General features: G+C 51.5%; 5 protein-coding genes across 5 annotated transcripts; 2 read left to right on the forward strand and 3 right to left on the reverse strand.

Moving 5' to 3' along the window:
- Nucleotides 1–1,777: 1,777 nt before the first annotated feature.
- Nucleotides 1,778–2,608, reverse strand: BO83DRAFT_250839 (uncharacterized protein). The gene has a single exon (XM_025527039.1). The coding sequence runs from the start codon at nucleotides 2,495–2,497 to the stop codon at nucleotides 2,042–2,044; it is 456 nt and encodes a 151-aa protein (XP_025389491.1). The 5' UTR covers nucleotides 2,498–2,608; the 3' UTR covers nucleotides 1,778–2,041.
- Nucleotides 2,609–5,210: 2,602 nt separating this feature from the next.
- On the forward strand, nucleotides 5,211–7,957 carry BO83DRAFT_250846 (Zn(II)2Cys6 transcription factor). The gene is made up of 6 exons (XM_025527040.1): nucleotides 5,211–5,691; nucleotides 5,775–6,383; nucleotides 6,453–6,604; nucleotides 6,661–6,831; nucleotides 6,888–7,229; nucleotides 7,305–7,957. The coding sequence occupies exons 1-6, from the start codon at nucleotides 5,548–5,550 to the stop codon at nucleotides 7,906–7,908; spliced, it is 2,022 nt and encodes a 673-aa protein (XP_025389492.1). The 5' UTR covers nucleotides 5,211–5,547; the 3' UTR covers nucleotides 7,909–7,957.
- A 2,047-nt stretch (nucleotides 7,958–10,004) lies between these two features.
- Nucleotides 10,005–11,786, forward strand: BO83DRAFT_426213 (putative MFS transporter; the record flags this gene model as incomplete). The annotated part of the gene is made up of 5 exons (XM_025535267.1): nucleotides 10,005–10,170; nucleotides 10,274–10,299; nucleotides 10,364–10,649; nucleotides 10,699–11,113; nucleotides 11,159–11,786. The coding sequence occupies 5 exons, from the start codon at nucleotides 10,005–10,007 to the stop codon at nucleotides 11,784–11,786; spliced, it is 1,521 nt and encodes a 506-aa protein (XP_025389493.1).
- Nucleotides 11,787–12,399: 613 nt separating this feature from the next.
- Nucleotides 12,400–13,490, reverse strand: BO83DRAFT_359038 (formate/nitrite transporter family protein). Its single transcript, XM_025529339.1, has 3 exons — nucleotides 13,188–13,490; nucleotides 13,009–13,129; nucleotides 12,400–12,947 (listed from the first exon to the last, which is right to left on the reverse strand). The coding sequence occupies exons 1-3, from the start codon at nucleotides 13,470–13,472 to the stop codon at nucleotides 12,439–12,441; spliced, it is 915 nt and encodes a 304-aa protein (XP_025389494.1). The 5' UTR covers nucleotides 13,473–13,490; the 3' UTR covers nucleotides 12,400–12,438.
- A 1,004-nt stretch (nucleotides 13,491–14,494) lies between these two features.
- On the reverse strand, nucleotides 14,495–16,611 carry BO83DRAFT_377658 (MFS transporter). The gene has a single exon (XM_025531049.1). The coding sequence runs from the start codon at nucleotides 16,236–16,238 to the stop codon at nucleotides 14,568–14,570; it is 1,671 nt and encodes a 556-aa protein (XP_025389495.1). The 5' UTR covers nucleotides 16,239–16,611; the 3' UTR covers nucleotides 14,495–14,567.
- Nucleotide 16,612: the final 1 nt, after the last annotated feature.

The following is a 16,612-nucleotide window of genomic DNA, read 5'->3' on the forward strand; positions in this document are numbered from 1 at the left end:
ACCTCATCCGTTCGGGTCAAAAGGCCCACGGTAAGTGCCGTCGATACAGCGCGCTCCCGGTCCTTGCCCTAAGGGACAAATTTAGTATGTAGTTGTATGTAGTCAATGTCTTAACATAATGTATCCGACAGCAGCGGAAAAACCGGCGTGGAAACCAGAATCAGCGAGGCACCCTGCACTTTGCGGATGGCAACAAGCTTTCCTGAAGTGGAAAAGGCACTGGCGGTAAGCCGATCGCGCATGACGTCATGTGGCATTGTGGCAGCTGTCCAGCGCAAACAAATTCCGACCGCCAGGGATTCGCAATGCATCGTGGGGATTCCCCAGCTTGCTCAGGCTGGGTGGAAGATGATTTCATGCTTCATTACGACATGGCGGTTGCTTGGGTATGACGTCTAAACAGGGTTTTGAGCCTGGACGGTTGCCACGGTCGCATAGTCTAGAATTCTCGCTTACTGATCCAGTGTGACGAAAGAATGCTCTAACAAGGCTAAGACACGGGATCCTGCGAGATTTGTGTGGTGTCAGCTGATCATACTGATCATTCTTCCTCCAAACAACTCATCCTCCAGCGAGAGAAGCCAGCGTCGCTGTAGATGTTATGCAGCCTCGCTTGGCATCGTTCTGGTAATGGAGGAGGGTGCAGAGAGGGGGCGACAGTGTGGTATTCGGTGGTGAATGTTTGGGAGCTCAGTATACACTGTCGTGGATGGCATTTAAGCTTCGTTTCTCATATTTGTATAACACCGTTAACATTTGCAGAAATATTGAACCGAAACTCGAAGCGATAATTTTTCATCAGCCGGTATTTGTTCCGGCTATATTAATGGACCTGGGGTTTCACCAGGCAGTGTGGTTTTGGTCCATACCTGCCGCATAAAGGACGCTGGCTCGGAGCTCGGGGCTTTGCGCCGCAGAAGCTGACAAGATACCTTCATACCGGTTTCGCCCAAATTACCAGCAACCTTACAGCAAAGAGGTAGCTCGAATGATCGAGTAGTTGTGTTGTAGTCAGTCACAACCCGCAGAAGGCTAGTCCATGACTGCCACGTCCGTGCTCTGTAAAAGAAGCCTGAAGGGCAAGAGACCTTCACAACACTGCCGTCGATCCTTAGCAAGGACAGCCTGAATTGCCACCAATTTATGATCCTTATTGCTACGCTTCACTGCCAGACCATGCGCGGCAGTCTGTCGCAAGTGCAGCTTAACATGGCCAAACCTTCCACCGATTTCTCTGGCTCTGCAGTATCGAGAACTTCCCCCGTGGATTCAATCTATGTTTTTTTTTTTTTTTTTTTTTTTTTTTTGCCAAGGTAAACCTATTTTGAAGACTTGTGCGTCCGGCTCCACTGCTCTGTTGTGTGGCCGAGGTCAAGGAAAGTGGGCCTTATTGGGCAAGGCATTGTCATGCTGATAGGCTTAATGTGCAGCGACAAAGCGTGACAGGATTCCGACGTTTCAGCTAGTATCGGGGACGAGTTTTCGATGGGAGACGATGACTGGCACGATCTCGACAAGGGCAGGGTCAGTGACAGGATGTCAATAATATGGGAAATGAGGGGGAAGAGGGAGTGATTCATGTCACGCCCAATTGCGATCGCCTCTTACCAGGATGGGTAGGATTTCCCTTCTGCGGGTGGATGATTGGCTACAGGCTTGTCTCTCACATCCCGGTGATGTTCGGCAACGTAGGCAGAAATCCAAACATGCCTGGCAACAAGATTGAAGTACAGAGGAAATACTCGAGCTTACCTGATGTTGATCTAGGCCTCTGATGCTGCCAGATGATAGTACACCCTGTGATTCCGGACAGTGAAGTGAGGGTCACACCTGCCTAGAACGGTCGGTTCTGCCTAAGCTACATGAGTGGAGGCATGACAGCTGCACTAGACCAGGGTAACACCAGGTCTAGGTGCGCTCGGAGATGCCCACCGATGCAGGAAAGCTGTTGAGGTTAGTGGGCACCAAAGGAACGAATTTTGTCGACAGCAATGAAGCTAGGTGATGCAACCCAGACGACGACGGGCATTTTCCGAGTGGTCTAGTCTGACACCTGGTGAATTGAATCGACAGGGTTGGACCTCCCCATTTCTCCGAGACGGCGACGTGGACTCAGAATGTTTTGGCCCGCAATTGGAGCTATTATTCGATAATCGCGGACGCTAGGGTAGGGGCCGCGATGGCTCTCTTCCCTCCTAGCCGATAGGGGATGTGGATTGCGATGAATGGAGGGGAAGTGAGAAGGGGGGAGGGTAAGAAGAGGATGGAGTGAGAAAAAAAGAAAAAAAAAAAAAGAAGGCGATTTAAACCCAGCGGCGGAAGGGGATGATAGTACCAGAGCAAGCAAACATCCATGCAAAACGGGAAGGATGGGCGTGATCATGGTCTCACATGATCGGCTACTTACTGAATCCAGAAGGTTGATGGCTGAGGTGTCGGTGGTTGTTCGGTGGTTGCTACATTGAGCTCGGCTGGGCTGGTTGGATTTCCTTCCCATCGACCATGGCTTTTCACCCTTCCCACTGCCAAGGATATCTGGCTCTCCCTTGACACATTTGTGTCACCTCTGATTGGGCTTCGGAATTGCTCGCGTGGAAATCAGATTTCGCATCGGTGCCCGAGCTCTGGTGGCGCATCGCTACTGTGTATCTGCTGGCCTAGTCTCCTGTACATACAGGTAACAGACACAGAGGGCTGCTAGTATGGCGCACTTGCTGGCATGAGGGTCCGATCACCACCAATGAGTGCGCCTATACGGGGGATTACTACTATGTTTAGGCCCATTCTCCGTCACGAAACCTTGCGACCTGAAATGCAGACAGCCAACTTTGCCTGCAATGCGGGTGAGGTGACGGTCTATTACCGGCCGGTAAAACCCATGGCGCAAGATTGTGCGAAAGACCAAATGCAAGCCTATTTACTTACCTCGTACCTCTTGCCTATTACGATGACACTAAGGACCCGCTTATCATGGACGCATGCAATGTCGTAGGTTCAAGAGGACTCGTACTGAGCGTAGCGTGTCTCCTCCCCTTCCTTCCCGTTGTTCCACCCGAGCGCATGTCTTGTCTCGGTCCCAGCCCGTCCAGTGTGGTTCGAGTGTGATGTTTGCTGGAGGACTCAAGACTCTGTCACTGGCTGTAGTGGAGAACAGGCTCCTCTCCCTTCATGTGTGTCCTTCCCAACTGGGTTAATATCAAACTCCCTCTGCGAGGGGGGGGGAGTGACAGCACTACTGTGTTTTCTAGTTGACGATATCAATTAACAAGCGCTCGCTGCACGACGCTCTGGAACGTCGCGTTGCCACCGAATGACTCGGTCAAACGAGGCGTGTGCGATGCGATGGCGTAGCGCATATCCCCAGCGGCCCTTTTCATTGGGCGTATCTAGGCTGACAGAAGGCCTGAGGCGAATAGTAGACGGGGGCGAACGGGTTGACGGGGTGAGTGGTTTGAGCGGTGTATTGGGCAACATTGTCTGGAAAACAATTCCGTGAGGGTCAACCGGTTCCTGCCCGTTGATGTCAAAGTCGAGGCGCAGAAATGAACTCATAGTTACATTTGAGGATCTTCAGATAGGCGACGCTTGCTGCGATCGCAGGCCCGCGGCGCGTCAGGTGATTCGCCCGGAAACCCGCCGGGGAGAGGGGGTTGCCGACCAGGTTCCACCGCAGCTCATGCAAGCCTCCATGGCTGGCCGGCAAAGAATTGAGTGGCCGGCTGTTACTTCCCCTTCGACAGTGTCTTGATCATTGGATGTAGCTGACTTTCTGCAGGCGCGATCAGTAGCGTGCCGCTTTTTGCCACTGCCGATGGACAGCCTCCACACCCCTGGGTGATTGACTGGGTCGCAGACTCCATGTGTTCATGGGAGGAGAGGAACAAGAAAAAGAGAGTTAAGACCCGACCTGACCGGATCTGACCTCGGGTACTAAGCCAATACGGTATACAAGTAGGTACGCATATTGTTATATTTATTATCTACTAGAGGCAACAAAGCTAAAGTATGTATCTTGGTAAATCTTTGGTATTATTGCGGGCCTAATCAGGTACACCCGCCCAATTGAACTTGTGTAGTACTCCATTATTTTCCTTCCAGTGGTACTAGACTACCAAAGCTGGGAGTTGCCAGGTACAGGGCTCCCGAAGGTCCCAGCGATGCGGTCTGCTAACCTCAAAGCGGTAATAGTGATAGGACCCAAACTCCAGTCAGTTCTCCGGACCTTGTTTGTTTCTCAGGCCTCGGATGGGAGACGTTCGTTCGCTGCTTCATAATTCGATTCCCATGGCCTATGCAGGTTAGGCCCGGGAACCATCTGGCGGAATGATGAGGGTATTTGCCATTTTGGTTCTACCGGCTCCGACACTTGGACGGCCGAAGATAGTTTGAAATTCCCCAACTGACACTAGCGCCCCCGGTAGTGATTGGGCGGATAGTAGTGCCACCAGCGACAGGCCGGGCCAAGACTGGGGCTGCCCGCAGGCTTGTCCTCTTTGGGACTGGTGGTTCCCGATCCTTTTTTTCTTTAATACGGAACAAGTTACGGAGTACTTACTACTGATTCTTGCTTACTGACTGCAGACTGAATGACTTTCCCTCTGTAGTAATCCACAGTCTCTTTCTCCCATCCCCGGCCGGAAGTCTCGACGGGCCCACGGAAATATGTCGCAGCCTCTGCTGCTTTCCAGAAACATCAAGGTCTGTCTTACGGCCTCCCATCCGCACTGCTGACTGGCTGTCGCGTTTTAAGCTTCCTTCCCTCTGGGTCTCTGGGTGTCCGGGTGCTGGAGTGTGTATTTCCTTTTTTTTTTCTTGTTTTAATTTTGTCCCTTCTCTTTTCTCTTCTTGTATGCATTTCCCCTTTTGGTCTCATCTGTTGTATACTCGAATTTTTCTGTCCCTTTGCAATTCCATATTGGGTATTTTCTGGGATTTTCGATTTCCTCGCACCCTTTTTCGCCCGCTTCGTCTCAAATGGTGTTTTCCCTTTTGGTTTTCTTTTTAGTGTTTTGAATTCTCCATCTGTGATTTTTTTTTTTTTTTTTTTTTGACCTGTGGTTCTTTTTACTTTTATACCTCCACTTGGATGCCGATGCAGCCACAGATCCAGGCCCGGAAAAGCAAATCCTCTAACAATAGGTTGGGTCTTCGGCTCCCTATATAAAATTTGGCCCTTTTAAAAAAGTAGCAACAATCGTTGTTACTAGTACTGGCATTTCTTCCTTGAATCACCACCGTCGCCCCTTCTCCTGCCTCCTTTCCAAACCCTGGGGCTTACTGTCGTTCACTTAGTCTACCTTTTTTTTTCTCTTTCTACTAGTACTACAACATACTACTTAGACGGTCAAAGGGGGGCCATTTTCCACTCACCCATCATTCCCACAACACTATTGCCATCTCCTCCCGCCAACCGAACCCCACCCCCATTGAACTCCCTGTATCCGTTCCTTCGGGTCCTTTCTTCATCTCTTCGCCTCTTCTCTTTTCTCTCTTGCCAGGGCGATATCCCCTCGTGTGGTCGTCTTGTTGTTCCCATCATTGTCATATATGTCCGACTCGCAATCCTCCTCCTCCCGCTTTCTAGCCCCCGCTCCTGGCCAGCCCCCAACTGCCAAGGTGGCGGACAATGTAGTTCAGGGTCGCAAGCACAAGACTACCGCCTGCAAGGCGTGTAAACAGAAGAAGCTCAAGGTGGGATTTCTTCATTAAGCCCGTTGTCACTGGTATCTTCATACCATCACATCGCGTCCTGTTCGTCGGCTGACCCCCTCAAGTGCAGAGGTGATCCACCATGTCAACACTGCGTGGCAAACGGCATCCCGTGCCTGGTCGACGAGATGGCCGACATGCGTCGCAAATACGCCATGAAGCGAAAATTGGACCGTCTCGAACAAGCGGAAGAGACGCTGCTACGACTCATTGACGCGCTCCGGGAAAGTGAGAGCAAACGTCTCGCCCAGCTCTTGAATCTCATCCGGAGTAATGCCTCCTTCGAGGAGCTCCAAATCTTCCTGGAGCAACAATTCACTGGGCGCGAAATCGAATTGTCCCCAGAACTGCGCGAGATCCAAAGTCAGATATCTCGCCCCTCCGACGATGATGAGGAGGCGCAACCGCCTTCGCAACCCCGATCCTCCCGCCGCGTTCTGGATGTCCGCCGTCTCGCCGATAACCCCGTCCATCAAGTTCCTGCGAAGCCGTGGACAACGGTCACTGACGACGGTGACCTGGTATCTCACCTCGTTTCGCTGTGGTTGACCTGGACCTATCCGTTCTTCCACTGGCTGGATAAGGATGCTTTTCTACGGGACATGCGGGCCGGCAATCTCGACTGCCGGTTCTGTTCCCGCTTTTTGGTCAATGCCATTCTCTCAGAGGCTTGTGTAGGTGTACCCGATCTTTTGAACATGTACCATTCACCGCAGGACTAACTAACTTGATGCTGATTCTAGTACTACTCTGACTATGCCGAAGTGTTCACCGTCCCCAACGACACGCTCACGCGGGGTGATCATTTCTACGAAGAAGCCCGTCGGCTCCTGGAAGAAGAGGAGGGAGGAGCTACAATACCAACTATCCAAGGTCTATTGGTTCTGTTTGTCCGGTAGGTGGGTGAAGCTGCATGCAATGTGGGAGATTCTAACAGTGTTGGGCCTGCAGGATGGTCATGATGGGCAAAGACCGATTGGGTTGGATGTACCTGGATCTAGCTATCCGGGGGGCGGAGGAGTATGCGGAACGCCATCCTCCTGGGATAGCCGGCCAGGGGGCAGACCCTGCGTTCGAAGAAATCGTTAATAGGACTCTCTGGGGTGCCTTCAACATTGCTTCGTAAGTGAAAGCCCGTCTGGATAACAGGAGCATTTACTAACTAAGATTGGTGGCAGGACGGCGACTGTGTCATTGATGAAGCATATCAACGTCAACCCCCCGCAGCGTCCACGCATCCCCGTCACCCACGGCGACCCGGACGATCTATGGTACCCATACCCGCGAGAGGTGGATGCCGTCCGCGGGCATCACAATTGTGTTTTCGATCGATGGTGCGACTTTTGCTGCATCATGATGCAGATCAGCCGGGGATTTCATGACCCTGAGCACCTTGTTGCCCCTTCGCAGATGATCGGGTTTGTTGATGGCATCTACAAACAGCTCCAGGAGTGGTACGCTCATTTGCCACCGTGCTTAAATGCGGATGTGGCGACCGTCCCCCACGTTTTGAGTATCCAGTGAGTGTTTTTGCCTCTCCCCTTCACAGGATGCCTCTTGTGTGCGACGCAGTGTGCTGATTCGCCCCACCGTAGTATGTTTTACCATACCACCGTCATGCAGATCTTTGGGTTTCTCCGATCCAACCGTGAAGTGGCCCTGGATGTGTCCACGGCTGCATATGCACGGCAACTCTGCCTTTCGTCGGCGCTCCGGGTAGCAGCGCTGCTTCGAATTCATCGCGACAAGTGGGGCATCGACCGGATGGCGCCGTCGACCATTCAATGGTGCAGCATCGGCATGTTCACCCTCATGGAGGCGCTGGACTCTACAGATAACCGCAGCGCCTTCGTTGAGCTGTGCATTATTGCCCGGGCGTTCTCACGGCGCTTCCCTTTCGCCAAAGGTATTCTACGCATGATACAGCTCTCCGCGACGCAGACGGAGGTGGCTCTTCCTGAGGAGACCGGCGCGCTGTTTACCGACTTCGAGACGCTGGGCTGGAAGCAGCGCGACGCCGAGGAATTCAGCAGTTTCTACCCGCATTTTAGCTCGGTAGTGCAGCAAGGGCCGGCGCGCCAGGGGGACGTGGATATGGACCAATTCCTGGCGAAATGGGATGGGTTGAGTCTCTCGCAGATAAACCAGGATTCGGCCGCGTCGGAGTCCGATTCGAAGCGAGGCAGCTCGGCTGACTGAGGATGGCATCGCCCAGCCACCCGTATTCGATTTCTCATGTCTTGACAAATCCGTGACGAAGTAATGAATCATTACCACTAATTCTAGATCAAAATGCGTTACATGATTCCCTGCGTACATTTTCCCTTTCTGGATAGCATCATCCCAGTACATCCTTCTCGCCCATATGTCGGGATTCGGTGTCTGCCGGTGTGAAACTTGGCCCCGATGGAAAGTCTTGGGAGTATGGAATAATAGCGATCGACATGTGACGTGTCTCCGTTGCCTGGCGCCCGGAAATTTCTTCCGCCTCCATTTCGCAACACGAGATTAGCGGTCGGCATCTTTTTCCGGTGGAGACTCTCTCCTCGACTGTGTACTTTCCGGCTTATGCTGTGCTCCGCAGCTAGCCCTGCTTTGCTTCGTCCGAGATGTTCCACCTAATTTATCCCACGTTGTCCGTGCATTCACGCAGATTACCGTGGGTCAGTGCGTTTGTCGCTGTGAGCTCCTACGGATGGGGAGAGGCATTGGGGTTCTAGCACCGTGATTATCGACTGTTCATTGTCACGTGTAAAGGAAAATTCCAGGCGTTTGAAGGCATATTAAATGCCTGCCAGGCCTGAAACCGATCACTGGTGGTTTCCTTGTGGTGCTTGATGAATAGCCAAGGGTCAAGCAAAGAACGAACAAGCACCACCATCACACCAGTCCAGCCTACATTAGATTGCTTGGCAATGCATTGTAACTACCCACTCTTACTCTCCGGCATTCCTGAGGAATTAACTTATCCCTGTTGGAGTGGTCTGATGCGCTGTGAGGTGTAATTTTCCACTTCCTTTCCCCTCCAGTGTCCGCCTGAGGATCGATTGCAAGGCGGTCGGAGGCGATTCGCCAATCATACCAAACAGCGTCGACGATCAGGTTACGGGCCAAATTCCACGATCCGTCGGAGCTGGCCATCTCCACTGCAATGCTGCTCCCTGCCAGGAATTGGTTTCCGTGATGCTTCATCTTCTACGTCATTGTGCCGGTCAAGCGGATACTTCGGGATCTGGTTCAAATCCAGCTTGCATGAGGACTGATACAATTGGTGTCGCGGGGTTTGAAAAGTGTAACCCCCCTGGAGATTGGTGCGCGGGATTATTTTCATTCTTATTCGTAATGGCCGTTCATGGTCCAGAATTGGGTTGCATCGTTTACTTTGTACGAAGAAGTGCGATCGGTGAATGGGTCGCATTGTTACAGTACATCACCGTCCTAGTTTTAGCCTTCGTTCGATGGGTCTGTTAGGGGCTTCGGGGATGAATGACCCTCCTATCCACTATCATCTGATTGTCTCGGGATTCTCCTGCCTGTTTGAATTCCGAAGCCGGGTCTTATCTGGTCAGATACCTCCACTCGAGTGCTAGTATGCAGCTAGAGTACGGAAATACCTTTCGACGGTATATATATACTAATATATATATATGTCCTGTCCCCTAGTAGATGAACCTTGCTGTCCGCCTAGTACTATTATTCTTGCTATCCGAGTTTATTTACACGTATGTAATGCTGTAGGTAGCACTACTACATAATCAATACCAGACATCATGAATGAACAACTACATTTGTACCCTTTGCATGGGTGTCCATCTTACTGAACTTACCAGTTGTCCAACTGTGGCACAAATGTAGATGGTAGCCAGTATCTACCCGTCAACGAACTTTTATTGTTGTGCGCACGGAGCACAGTCCTCCGCCAACATTTTTCTCTCTATTGTGTATGCTACTCTTGCCTCAACGTGAACAAAATGTGCTACAATACTATTCCGCAGCACCATTAATTATTATAGACCAAGCAAATTATGAACATCAAAATTATCAACTAAATTGACAATCCCCCATCTTCAACCCCGATACTGCGGCCGTCACAATCCTCGGCTGCCAGACAGACAAGACAGACAGACAGACAATGGCATTGAACTACCCGAAAGCTTAAAATTAAACCCACGCGGGCCAGACAATCTAATCAACCAACCCACCATGGGTAGGATCTACGCGTCTTTCCATCCCGGCATTGAAATTTTCACTCACCACCACTGCATCCCCCATCTGCATATTACACCTCCAGAATCATGATTCAGGTCGAATCGCAGACAATAGCTGCGTCTGCGACTGCACCCGCGGATAAAGATGTCGCCTGGGCCATAGTCAGTGAAGAAGCGGGGGAGATTGACCCCGCCGTGGAGAAGAGGGTGCTGCGCAAAATTGATGCATTTTTTATGCCTGCTATGTTGATTGGTTTGTCATATCTATTTTCTTTGTTCGGATGTTCGGTGGTTGTTTTGTTCAAGAGGATTGGGTAGATGGGTAATGTAGCATATTGTTGACTTGTGGATTATAGGATATGGATTTGTTTACTGGGATAAGGTTCGTTTTGACTATATCCCGACTTGATATATCTCCGTCAATTGACTAAGGCTAATCTTGGTAGGCCATTCTTGGAAGTGCATCACTGTTCGGTATGACAACCGATCTGCAGCTCCAGGTCATGGATTACTCCACTTCGCCAGCCACCAAGGATACCTCCCGTCTCAGCTGGGCTACCTCCATCTTCTACTTTGGTATGATGGCCGGGTTGTACCCCATGACATTTGTGCTGCAGCGGTTTCGCATTCAGCACGTCCTGGGTCCAGTCGTGATGCTGTGGGCTATTACCTGTGCTGCGACGGCGGGAGTAACCTCGTGGCAGGGGCTGTTCGTGCAACGTTTTTTCCTGGGTATTCCTCTTGCTCTGCATTGACATGTCCTAAGTTAATGACCATATAGGCTTCGTTGAGAGTGTCATTCCTACCGGTTTCATGACGGTTGTTAGTGGATATTACACGCAGGACGAGCAGAGTCTGCGACAGGCATGGTGGTTCTCTGGTACCGGATGGTTTACCATCATCGGAAGTGCACTCAACTATGCATTTGGACAGATTGATTCTGGGAGTCTCAAGTCTTGGCAGTATATCTACATCTTCGCCGGTGTACTCACCTTCCTCTTTGGGATTTGGTGCTGCTTCATGCCTAACTCCCCCGTCGAGGCATGGTTCCTGACCCATGAGGAGAGGGTCGTGGCCGTGGAGCGCCTGCGTCGGGGACAGACCGGTGTGCGCTGCCAGGTGATCAAGAGGGATCAAATTGTGGAGTCGTTCCTGGACATCAAGTTGTATTTGATTGCTATTATGATGGCTGCAGCGTGAGTAACCCGTCATACATGAGAAACATCGCTAATACACCCTAGGTATACTATCAACGGCGCTATTTCCGGATTCGGCCCCCTGATCGTATCCACCTTTGGCTACAACACCCTCGACTCCATCTTGTTCCAGTTCCCTGTGGGTGGCGTCTGCCTCATCTTCATCCCTCTCTGCGGTTACATCGGCATGTGCGTCCCGAACACGCGCATTCCCATGCTTATCGCCTGCTGTCTTCCCGTCATCGCCGGCTGCGTGATGATCTGGAAATCCGAATGGGGATACCACCCGGCAGTTCCAGTTGCCGGATACGCCATAACCGGCTTTTTCGGACCTGTGGTCAGCCTTATCATCACTCTCGGCGCCAGTAACGTCGCCGGCGCGACCAAGAAAACCGTCATGGCGGCTACCGTGTTCGTCGCCTACACTGTGGGCAACATCATTGGGCCACAGCTAGTGAACAGCAAGACCGTTGACCAGCACTACCCTGAGCTATGGGAAGGTATGGTGATCTGCTACTGCATCACCATCGCGGCGGCGGTATCATTGTACATTGTCTTGTGGCGTGAGAACCGGCGTCGCGACGCCATGGATCTGGACGAGAGCCAGCGTGACAAGCTGGCGTTCCAGGATCTGACGGACAAGCAGAACCCGTTCTTCCGCTACGTGCTGTAGCAGCAGCAGCAGCAGCAGCAGCGGCAAATCCTGTGTATATTATTATTCATCATCATTAGATAGCTCAGTAGAATATTCCACTCCATCATCCGCTGTAATGATTACTCATATCATCGTCTGTGCGATCTTTGCCTCCCTCTTCCATACCCGCTGGAACATCTTCTTTCTGCTGTAATCGCCTCGTGACTCTTTTTCACAAGTACCTCTCCACCACATTCCCAATCCCCTTCACAGCCCGTCCCTGTCATTGAAAAAGCACCAAAATATGTCCCTGCGTAAATTCTTTTGGTGTGTCTGCCACCTTGCGGACCCTTTCCCCTCCTTTCCATCGTCTACACGCGAATCATGCACAAATGCCCAACGGCACCACATACTTCCTAAGTGCATCCATCCGTGTCATCATCGGGTCAGTTGCCTTTAGCAACCCAAATATAAACTCCCTAAGTTCTAGCAGAGATTAATGAATCGAGTACTGATGGATTGCCAATTCAAGGAGTGGGAGATGCCTTGAAACTGATTTGTCAATGAATGATGGCTGTCAGACAGAAACACAACATTATTGAATTAGCAATTACTATTGTTATCACCACCACATTCATCACATCTACCCATCCAACACATTATATATAACCCGTACCTTCAGAAGTACGGCTCAAACCGCCCCCGCTATCGCCTCAACATCATCCTTCCCACCCGCCGTCGCAGGCGTCCCTGTCACCGAAGTACCGGCTATACCTTGCCTCCTCAACCCAGCCAGAGTAATACTCTCCCCCTTCAGGAGATACATATACCAGTAGTACGTTCCTACGAACAGCCCACCCCCGATAATATTCCCCAACAAGGTCGGGACTATCCCCTTCCAAACATACAATCCCACCGTGATGTCCGGCGCATCCAACCAAATGGCCAGCGGGATGAAGGTCATGTTCGCCACGACGTGATCAAATCCCAGTGACACGAACGCGAAGATCGGCCACCAGATGCCCATGATCTTTGACGCGAGGTCACGGCCCTGTAGGCCGAAGAAACAAGCCAGACAGACGAGCCAGTTGCAGCCAATACCCCGGAGGAAGATTTGTTGGAAGTGCGGAGTGACTTGTTTCTTCGTGGCAAAGGAGATGACTTCGCTTTTGTAGGGGTCTGTGGAGAAGACTTCGCCGTCTGTATATTGTTAGGATTGTCGGTTCAGGGGAAAAGGGGAGAGAAGGGAGAGGGAAAGTACAGCCAAAGATAATCGCTACGACAAATAGCGACCCGCAGAGATTTCCCCAGAATGTGATGAACCAGTGGAGCAGCATCTTCCACCAAGGGAGTTGGCGCTGTAGGGCTGCGACCGTTGTGAACTGGTATGTATGATTAGTGCTACATTCTTTGAAATTGGGGAGTGGGATAGGGACAAACCATGAAAGATCCCGTGCACAAATCCGCCCCTGTCAGGATGATCATACACAATCCATACGGGAATACCAATGCACTAATCGTGCGAATCAACCCCGGTGCATTCTCCTGGAACCAGGTACTCGTGTTCGTGCTCAGGGCGGTTCCGCATGCCAAGGCAAGTAGGCATCCTGCGGAGACGGCGCTGAGGAAGACCTTGTCGAGGCGGGTATTGCCCTTGACGATACCTGCTCGGGCGACGAGGTTGATTACCTCTGTAGGGGTGTATGCGTCTATACTGATGGACATGGTGAGGGTATGTATCTAGTGTGCAGTGGGTGAGTTGAGGTATCAAGACTGACCTATGTGGGGAAGTGAAGACCAGACAGCCCTATATACACCACTGTAGCACTGCGTAGGGCGAAAACAAACAGTCAGGACCAATTACATAACGTGTATAACTTCTTATCGGATCGGCATCCAATACTCAGATTCAGGCTGGATAGAGTTCAGCCCCAGCATGTCGAGGGTCCCGCTGGGGTTCTTGCCAAGACCGGCCCGGACGAGTCACAGCTTCGCATCTTATCAGCACTGAGTCTGGCATGTCGACATCTCCGCGGTGAGCTCGGCTGCCATTCAAGGGATAAGTAGTACCTGAGGGGGAGTAGCGTGGTAATTGGCTAGTTTGGTTTGTGTCTAACATGATTGAAACCCGGGATATCCCTGCATCCCCAAACACCTTATCATCTCAATTGCCGGGGAACATCTGTTCATTGACGGAGTGGGGAACTAATGCCTGTGCGTGACCCCATTAATGACACTATTGTGTTGATCTATCATGGCTATTGTTCTCGTGGGCACTTGTTGGGTGAAGGCTTATCGGGGAGAAGCTTCGTTGAGCGGGACTGGAGGCGATGGTAGTGATTTAGAGTTCGATAAGCTGGATCTCTGGTCTTGGTTGACAGGATAGGGCTTCATGTCAACGTGACAGGATGGCGATCTTCGGTGGTTTGGCTGAAGCCGACCGGTCAGTTCTGTCATGGTATGGTTTGAATTTAGGATAAGTAGGTGTGACTGTGGGTGCTTATCATAATCAGCGGTGGCAGCTATTACATCATTCAAATTGGTAATCTTCATGAAAGTGAGGCTCAGGTATTCTGTAGACACCCCATCCTGGCAAGCAGAGAACCTGGTGGAATCGAAAGACAAATCACTTCCACCATACTGACTTTCTCGAAGTTGCATGAATCAATTACGATTCACATATTCGTAGCCAACAAAATTGTTCGTTTTCCCGACTGCATTTAGGTTCACATCTGTTTCACATGCATGCAACTCAAATCTCATATTATGGTATCTCTGTAGTCTATAAATACTCTAAATCTATATAGGTCTATGTACTCACTACTGCTCTGCAGCCTGTGACATCCCCGGCTCCCCATCCGCCGGCACCATAGGCTCATCCTTAACGGGCCTCTCCTTTTCCACCACCTCCGACTTGCGCTTCGTACTTTCCTGCAACTTGCGCATATAGCGATCCGACTCCGCTGAGTACTTGCAATGCGTTCGAATCACCGCACCATACTTGTAAAACAAAAACGGCGCAGGCATACACAACAGCGACAGAAACGCCGGGATTGACGGCGCCCAATGAATTCCCACACCGTCATACATATACGGCGCAATAATGGGAAACACCGCACCGAAGATCGACCGCAACACCGTATTCGCAGCCAACACCGACGCCGCATAGATGGTGTACGAATCAATCAAATAATTCATAACTCCGAGGTAGATTAAAATCACCCCAAACCCGAAGGGTGCCGTCGCAATAATGCTCACGATCCAATGAATCGACGGATAATCCGTCCACGCGAACCAGAACTGACTGATCGGGATCGCCAATGCCCCGGGCATACACTGGATGAGTCTTGTCTCCGGCGGTGCAAAGCCTCCATGTTTTTCCTGCACCTTGATGTAATGCAGATTGGCGGGAATCGTGCACGCACACCCCAGTATCATCCCCACCGCAATGCCCAGGAAAGCCAACCCGCCCACACCGGGATTCCACCCGCGCACATCCTCATACACAATCGGGAACGCAGCGAAGAACATGTACAGCGTCCCATACACGATGGCAATGTACAGCGCGAATAACAGCACAATCGGCTCCCGGAACAACAACACCCACGGCCGAGACATCGTCGTCTTCAACAACCTCGGCAAAGAGACCGTGCCCTTATCCAGCTCAATCTTACTCCGATAAACCCGCCCCGTCAGCTGCGAGAGCCGATCCGCGCGCAGTCGCAACAGCCGCGGGGCATACGTCTCAGGGATAGAAACCGCCATGAGCAGCCAAATAAACCCAGCCAAAGCAGCTAAGAACCCCTCCACCCAGCGCCATCCGGCGCTCATGCCCAGAAACCCACCGATGATGGGCCCGATCGCAGGACCAAGGAACGGCGCTGCGGCGTACAAACTCAACGCTAAGCCGCGCTGCCGCGCCGTGAACATATCGGAGATGGTACCGCCTGCGTTCGTGAAAGGAGCGGAACCGAACGCGCCGGCGAAGAACCGCAGAATGCAGAGCGTCCAGATATTCTGGGCGCCAGCACAGCCCGCTGAGAAAGCGGCCATGCCCATGCAGCTGAAGAAGAAGGGGAGCTGGCGCCCAAAGACTTCACTGAAGGGGGCCCAGAGGAGGGGGCCGACGGCGAAGCCGAGGACGAAAAGAGAAAGACCGATTGTTGCGACTTCATCGCTGACGTTGAAGTAGGCGGTGATTTCGCTGACGCTGCCGCTGTATACGGAGGAGGTGAGGGACACGGTCAGTGTGCAGGAGGCTACAATGAGAGTGATGGCGACTTTGCGGCCCAGGCCGAACAGCATCGGATTGCGGTTGTCGTTCGGGATCCAGGACACGACGTACGGGTCATCTTCGGTTCCGTTGCCGGGAAAGTCGTATTCCAGGACTTCTTGGGTGATGGCTGCTTGGTCGGTGAGGATGCGCCAGAAGGGGATTTTGGACCGGTAGACTCCTGGTGGGAGGGGTCCTTTGGTGAGGGTGTCCTCCATGTTGTGGATGTTTTAGTCGAACTTTTTTATTACTTTTCTAGAGTTGGTGAAACTTTTTGAACAGGATTTTTCATGGGATATAGGGCCTGGCGCAGCCAGGGGCATTAGAAGGGTATCAACAACGAACGACAGTGCACATGGCAAACCAGTGAGCAAAATAACAGCGATAAGCAGAAGAATGCGGCCGACCACTCATTTATCACTAAAAATTTATCGCTTGCGTTGAAACCGGAAACTAAAGAAAAGACACTAAAAAAAAACGGGGCATTCCGTGTGGCATCCCGACCCACTCTGTTGTTGGAACTCCGAGTTGCCACTCATCCAGCAGCACCCAGACATGCTCTCAGTGGTTGGTAAGTTGATTTGATTTTTAA

This window comes from Aspergillus eucalypticola (assembly GCF_003184535.1).
Source record: "Aspergillus eucalypticola CBS 122712 chromosome Unknown BO83scaffold_9, whole genome shotgun sequence".
NCBI lineage: Eukaryota > Fungi > Ascomycota > Eurotiomycetes > Eurotiales > Aspergillaceae > Aspergillus > Aspergillus eucalypticola.

Bases quoted from the DNA above. Each gene is read 5' to 3' on its own strand.
- BO83DRAFT_250839 (XM_025527039.1), bottom strand. From the start codon at position 2,497: ATGGGAAGGAAATCCAACCAGCCCAGCCGAGCTCAATGTAGCAACCAC.
- BO83DRAFT_250846 (XM_025527040.1), top strand. From the start codon at position 5,548: ATGTCCGACTCGCAATCCTCCTCCTCCCGCTTTCTAGCCCCCGCTCCT. The intron at 6,605-6,660 runs GTAGGTGGGTGA...TTGGGCCTGCAG, and splicing joins CTATTGGTTCTGTTTGTCCG to GATGGTCATGATGGGCAAAG. The intron at 7,230-7,304 runs GTGAGTGTTTTT...GCCCCACCGTAG, and splicing joins CCCCACGTTTTGAGTATCCA to TATGTTTTACCATACCACCG.
- BO83DRAFT_359038 (XM_025529339.1), bottom strand. From the start codon at position 13,472: ATGTCCATCAGTATAGACGCATACACCCCTACAGAGGTAATCAACCTC. The intron at 13,130-13,187 runs GTTTGTCCCTAT...CATACATACCAG, and splicing joins TGTGCACGGGATCTTTCATG to TTCACAACGGTCGCAGCCCT. The intron at 12,948-13,008 runs GTACTTTCCCTC...AACAATATACAG, and splicing joins CGTAGCGATTATCTTTGGCT to ACGGCGAAGTCTTCTCCACA.
- BO83DRAFT_377658 (XM_025531049.1), bottom strand. From the start codon at position 16,238: ATGGAGGACACCCTCACCAAAGGACCCCTCCCACCAGGAGTCTACCGG.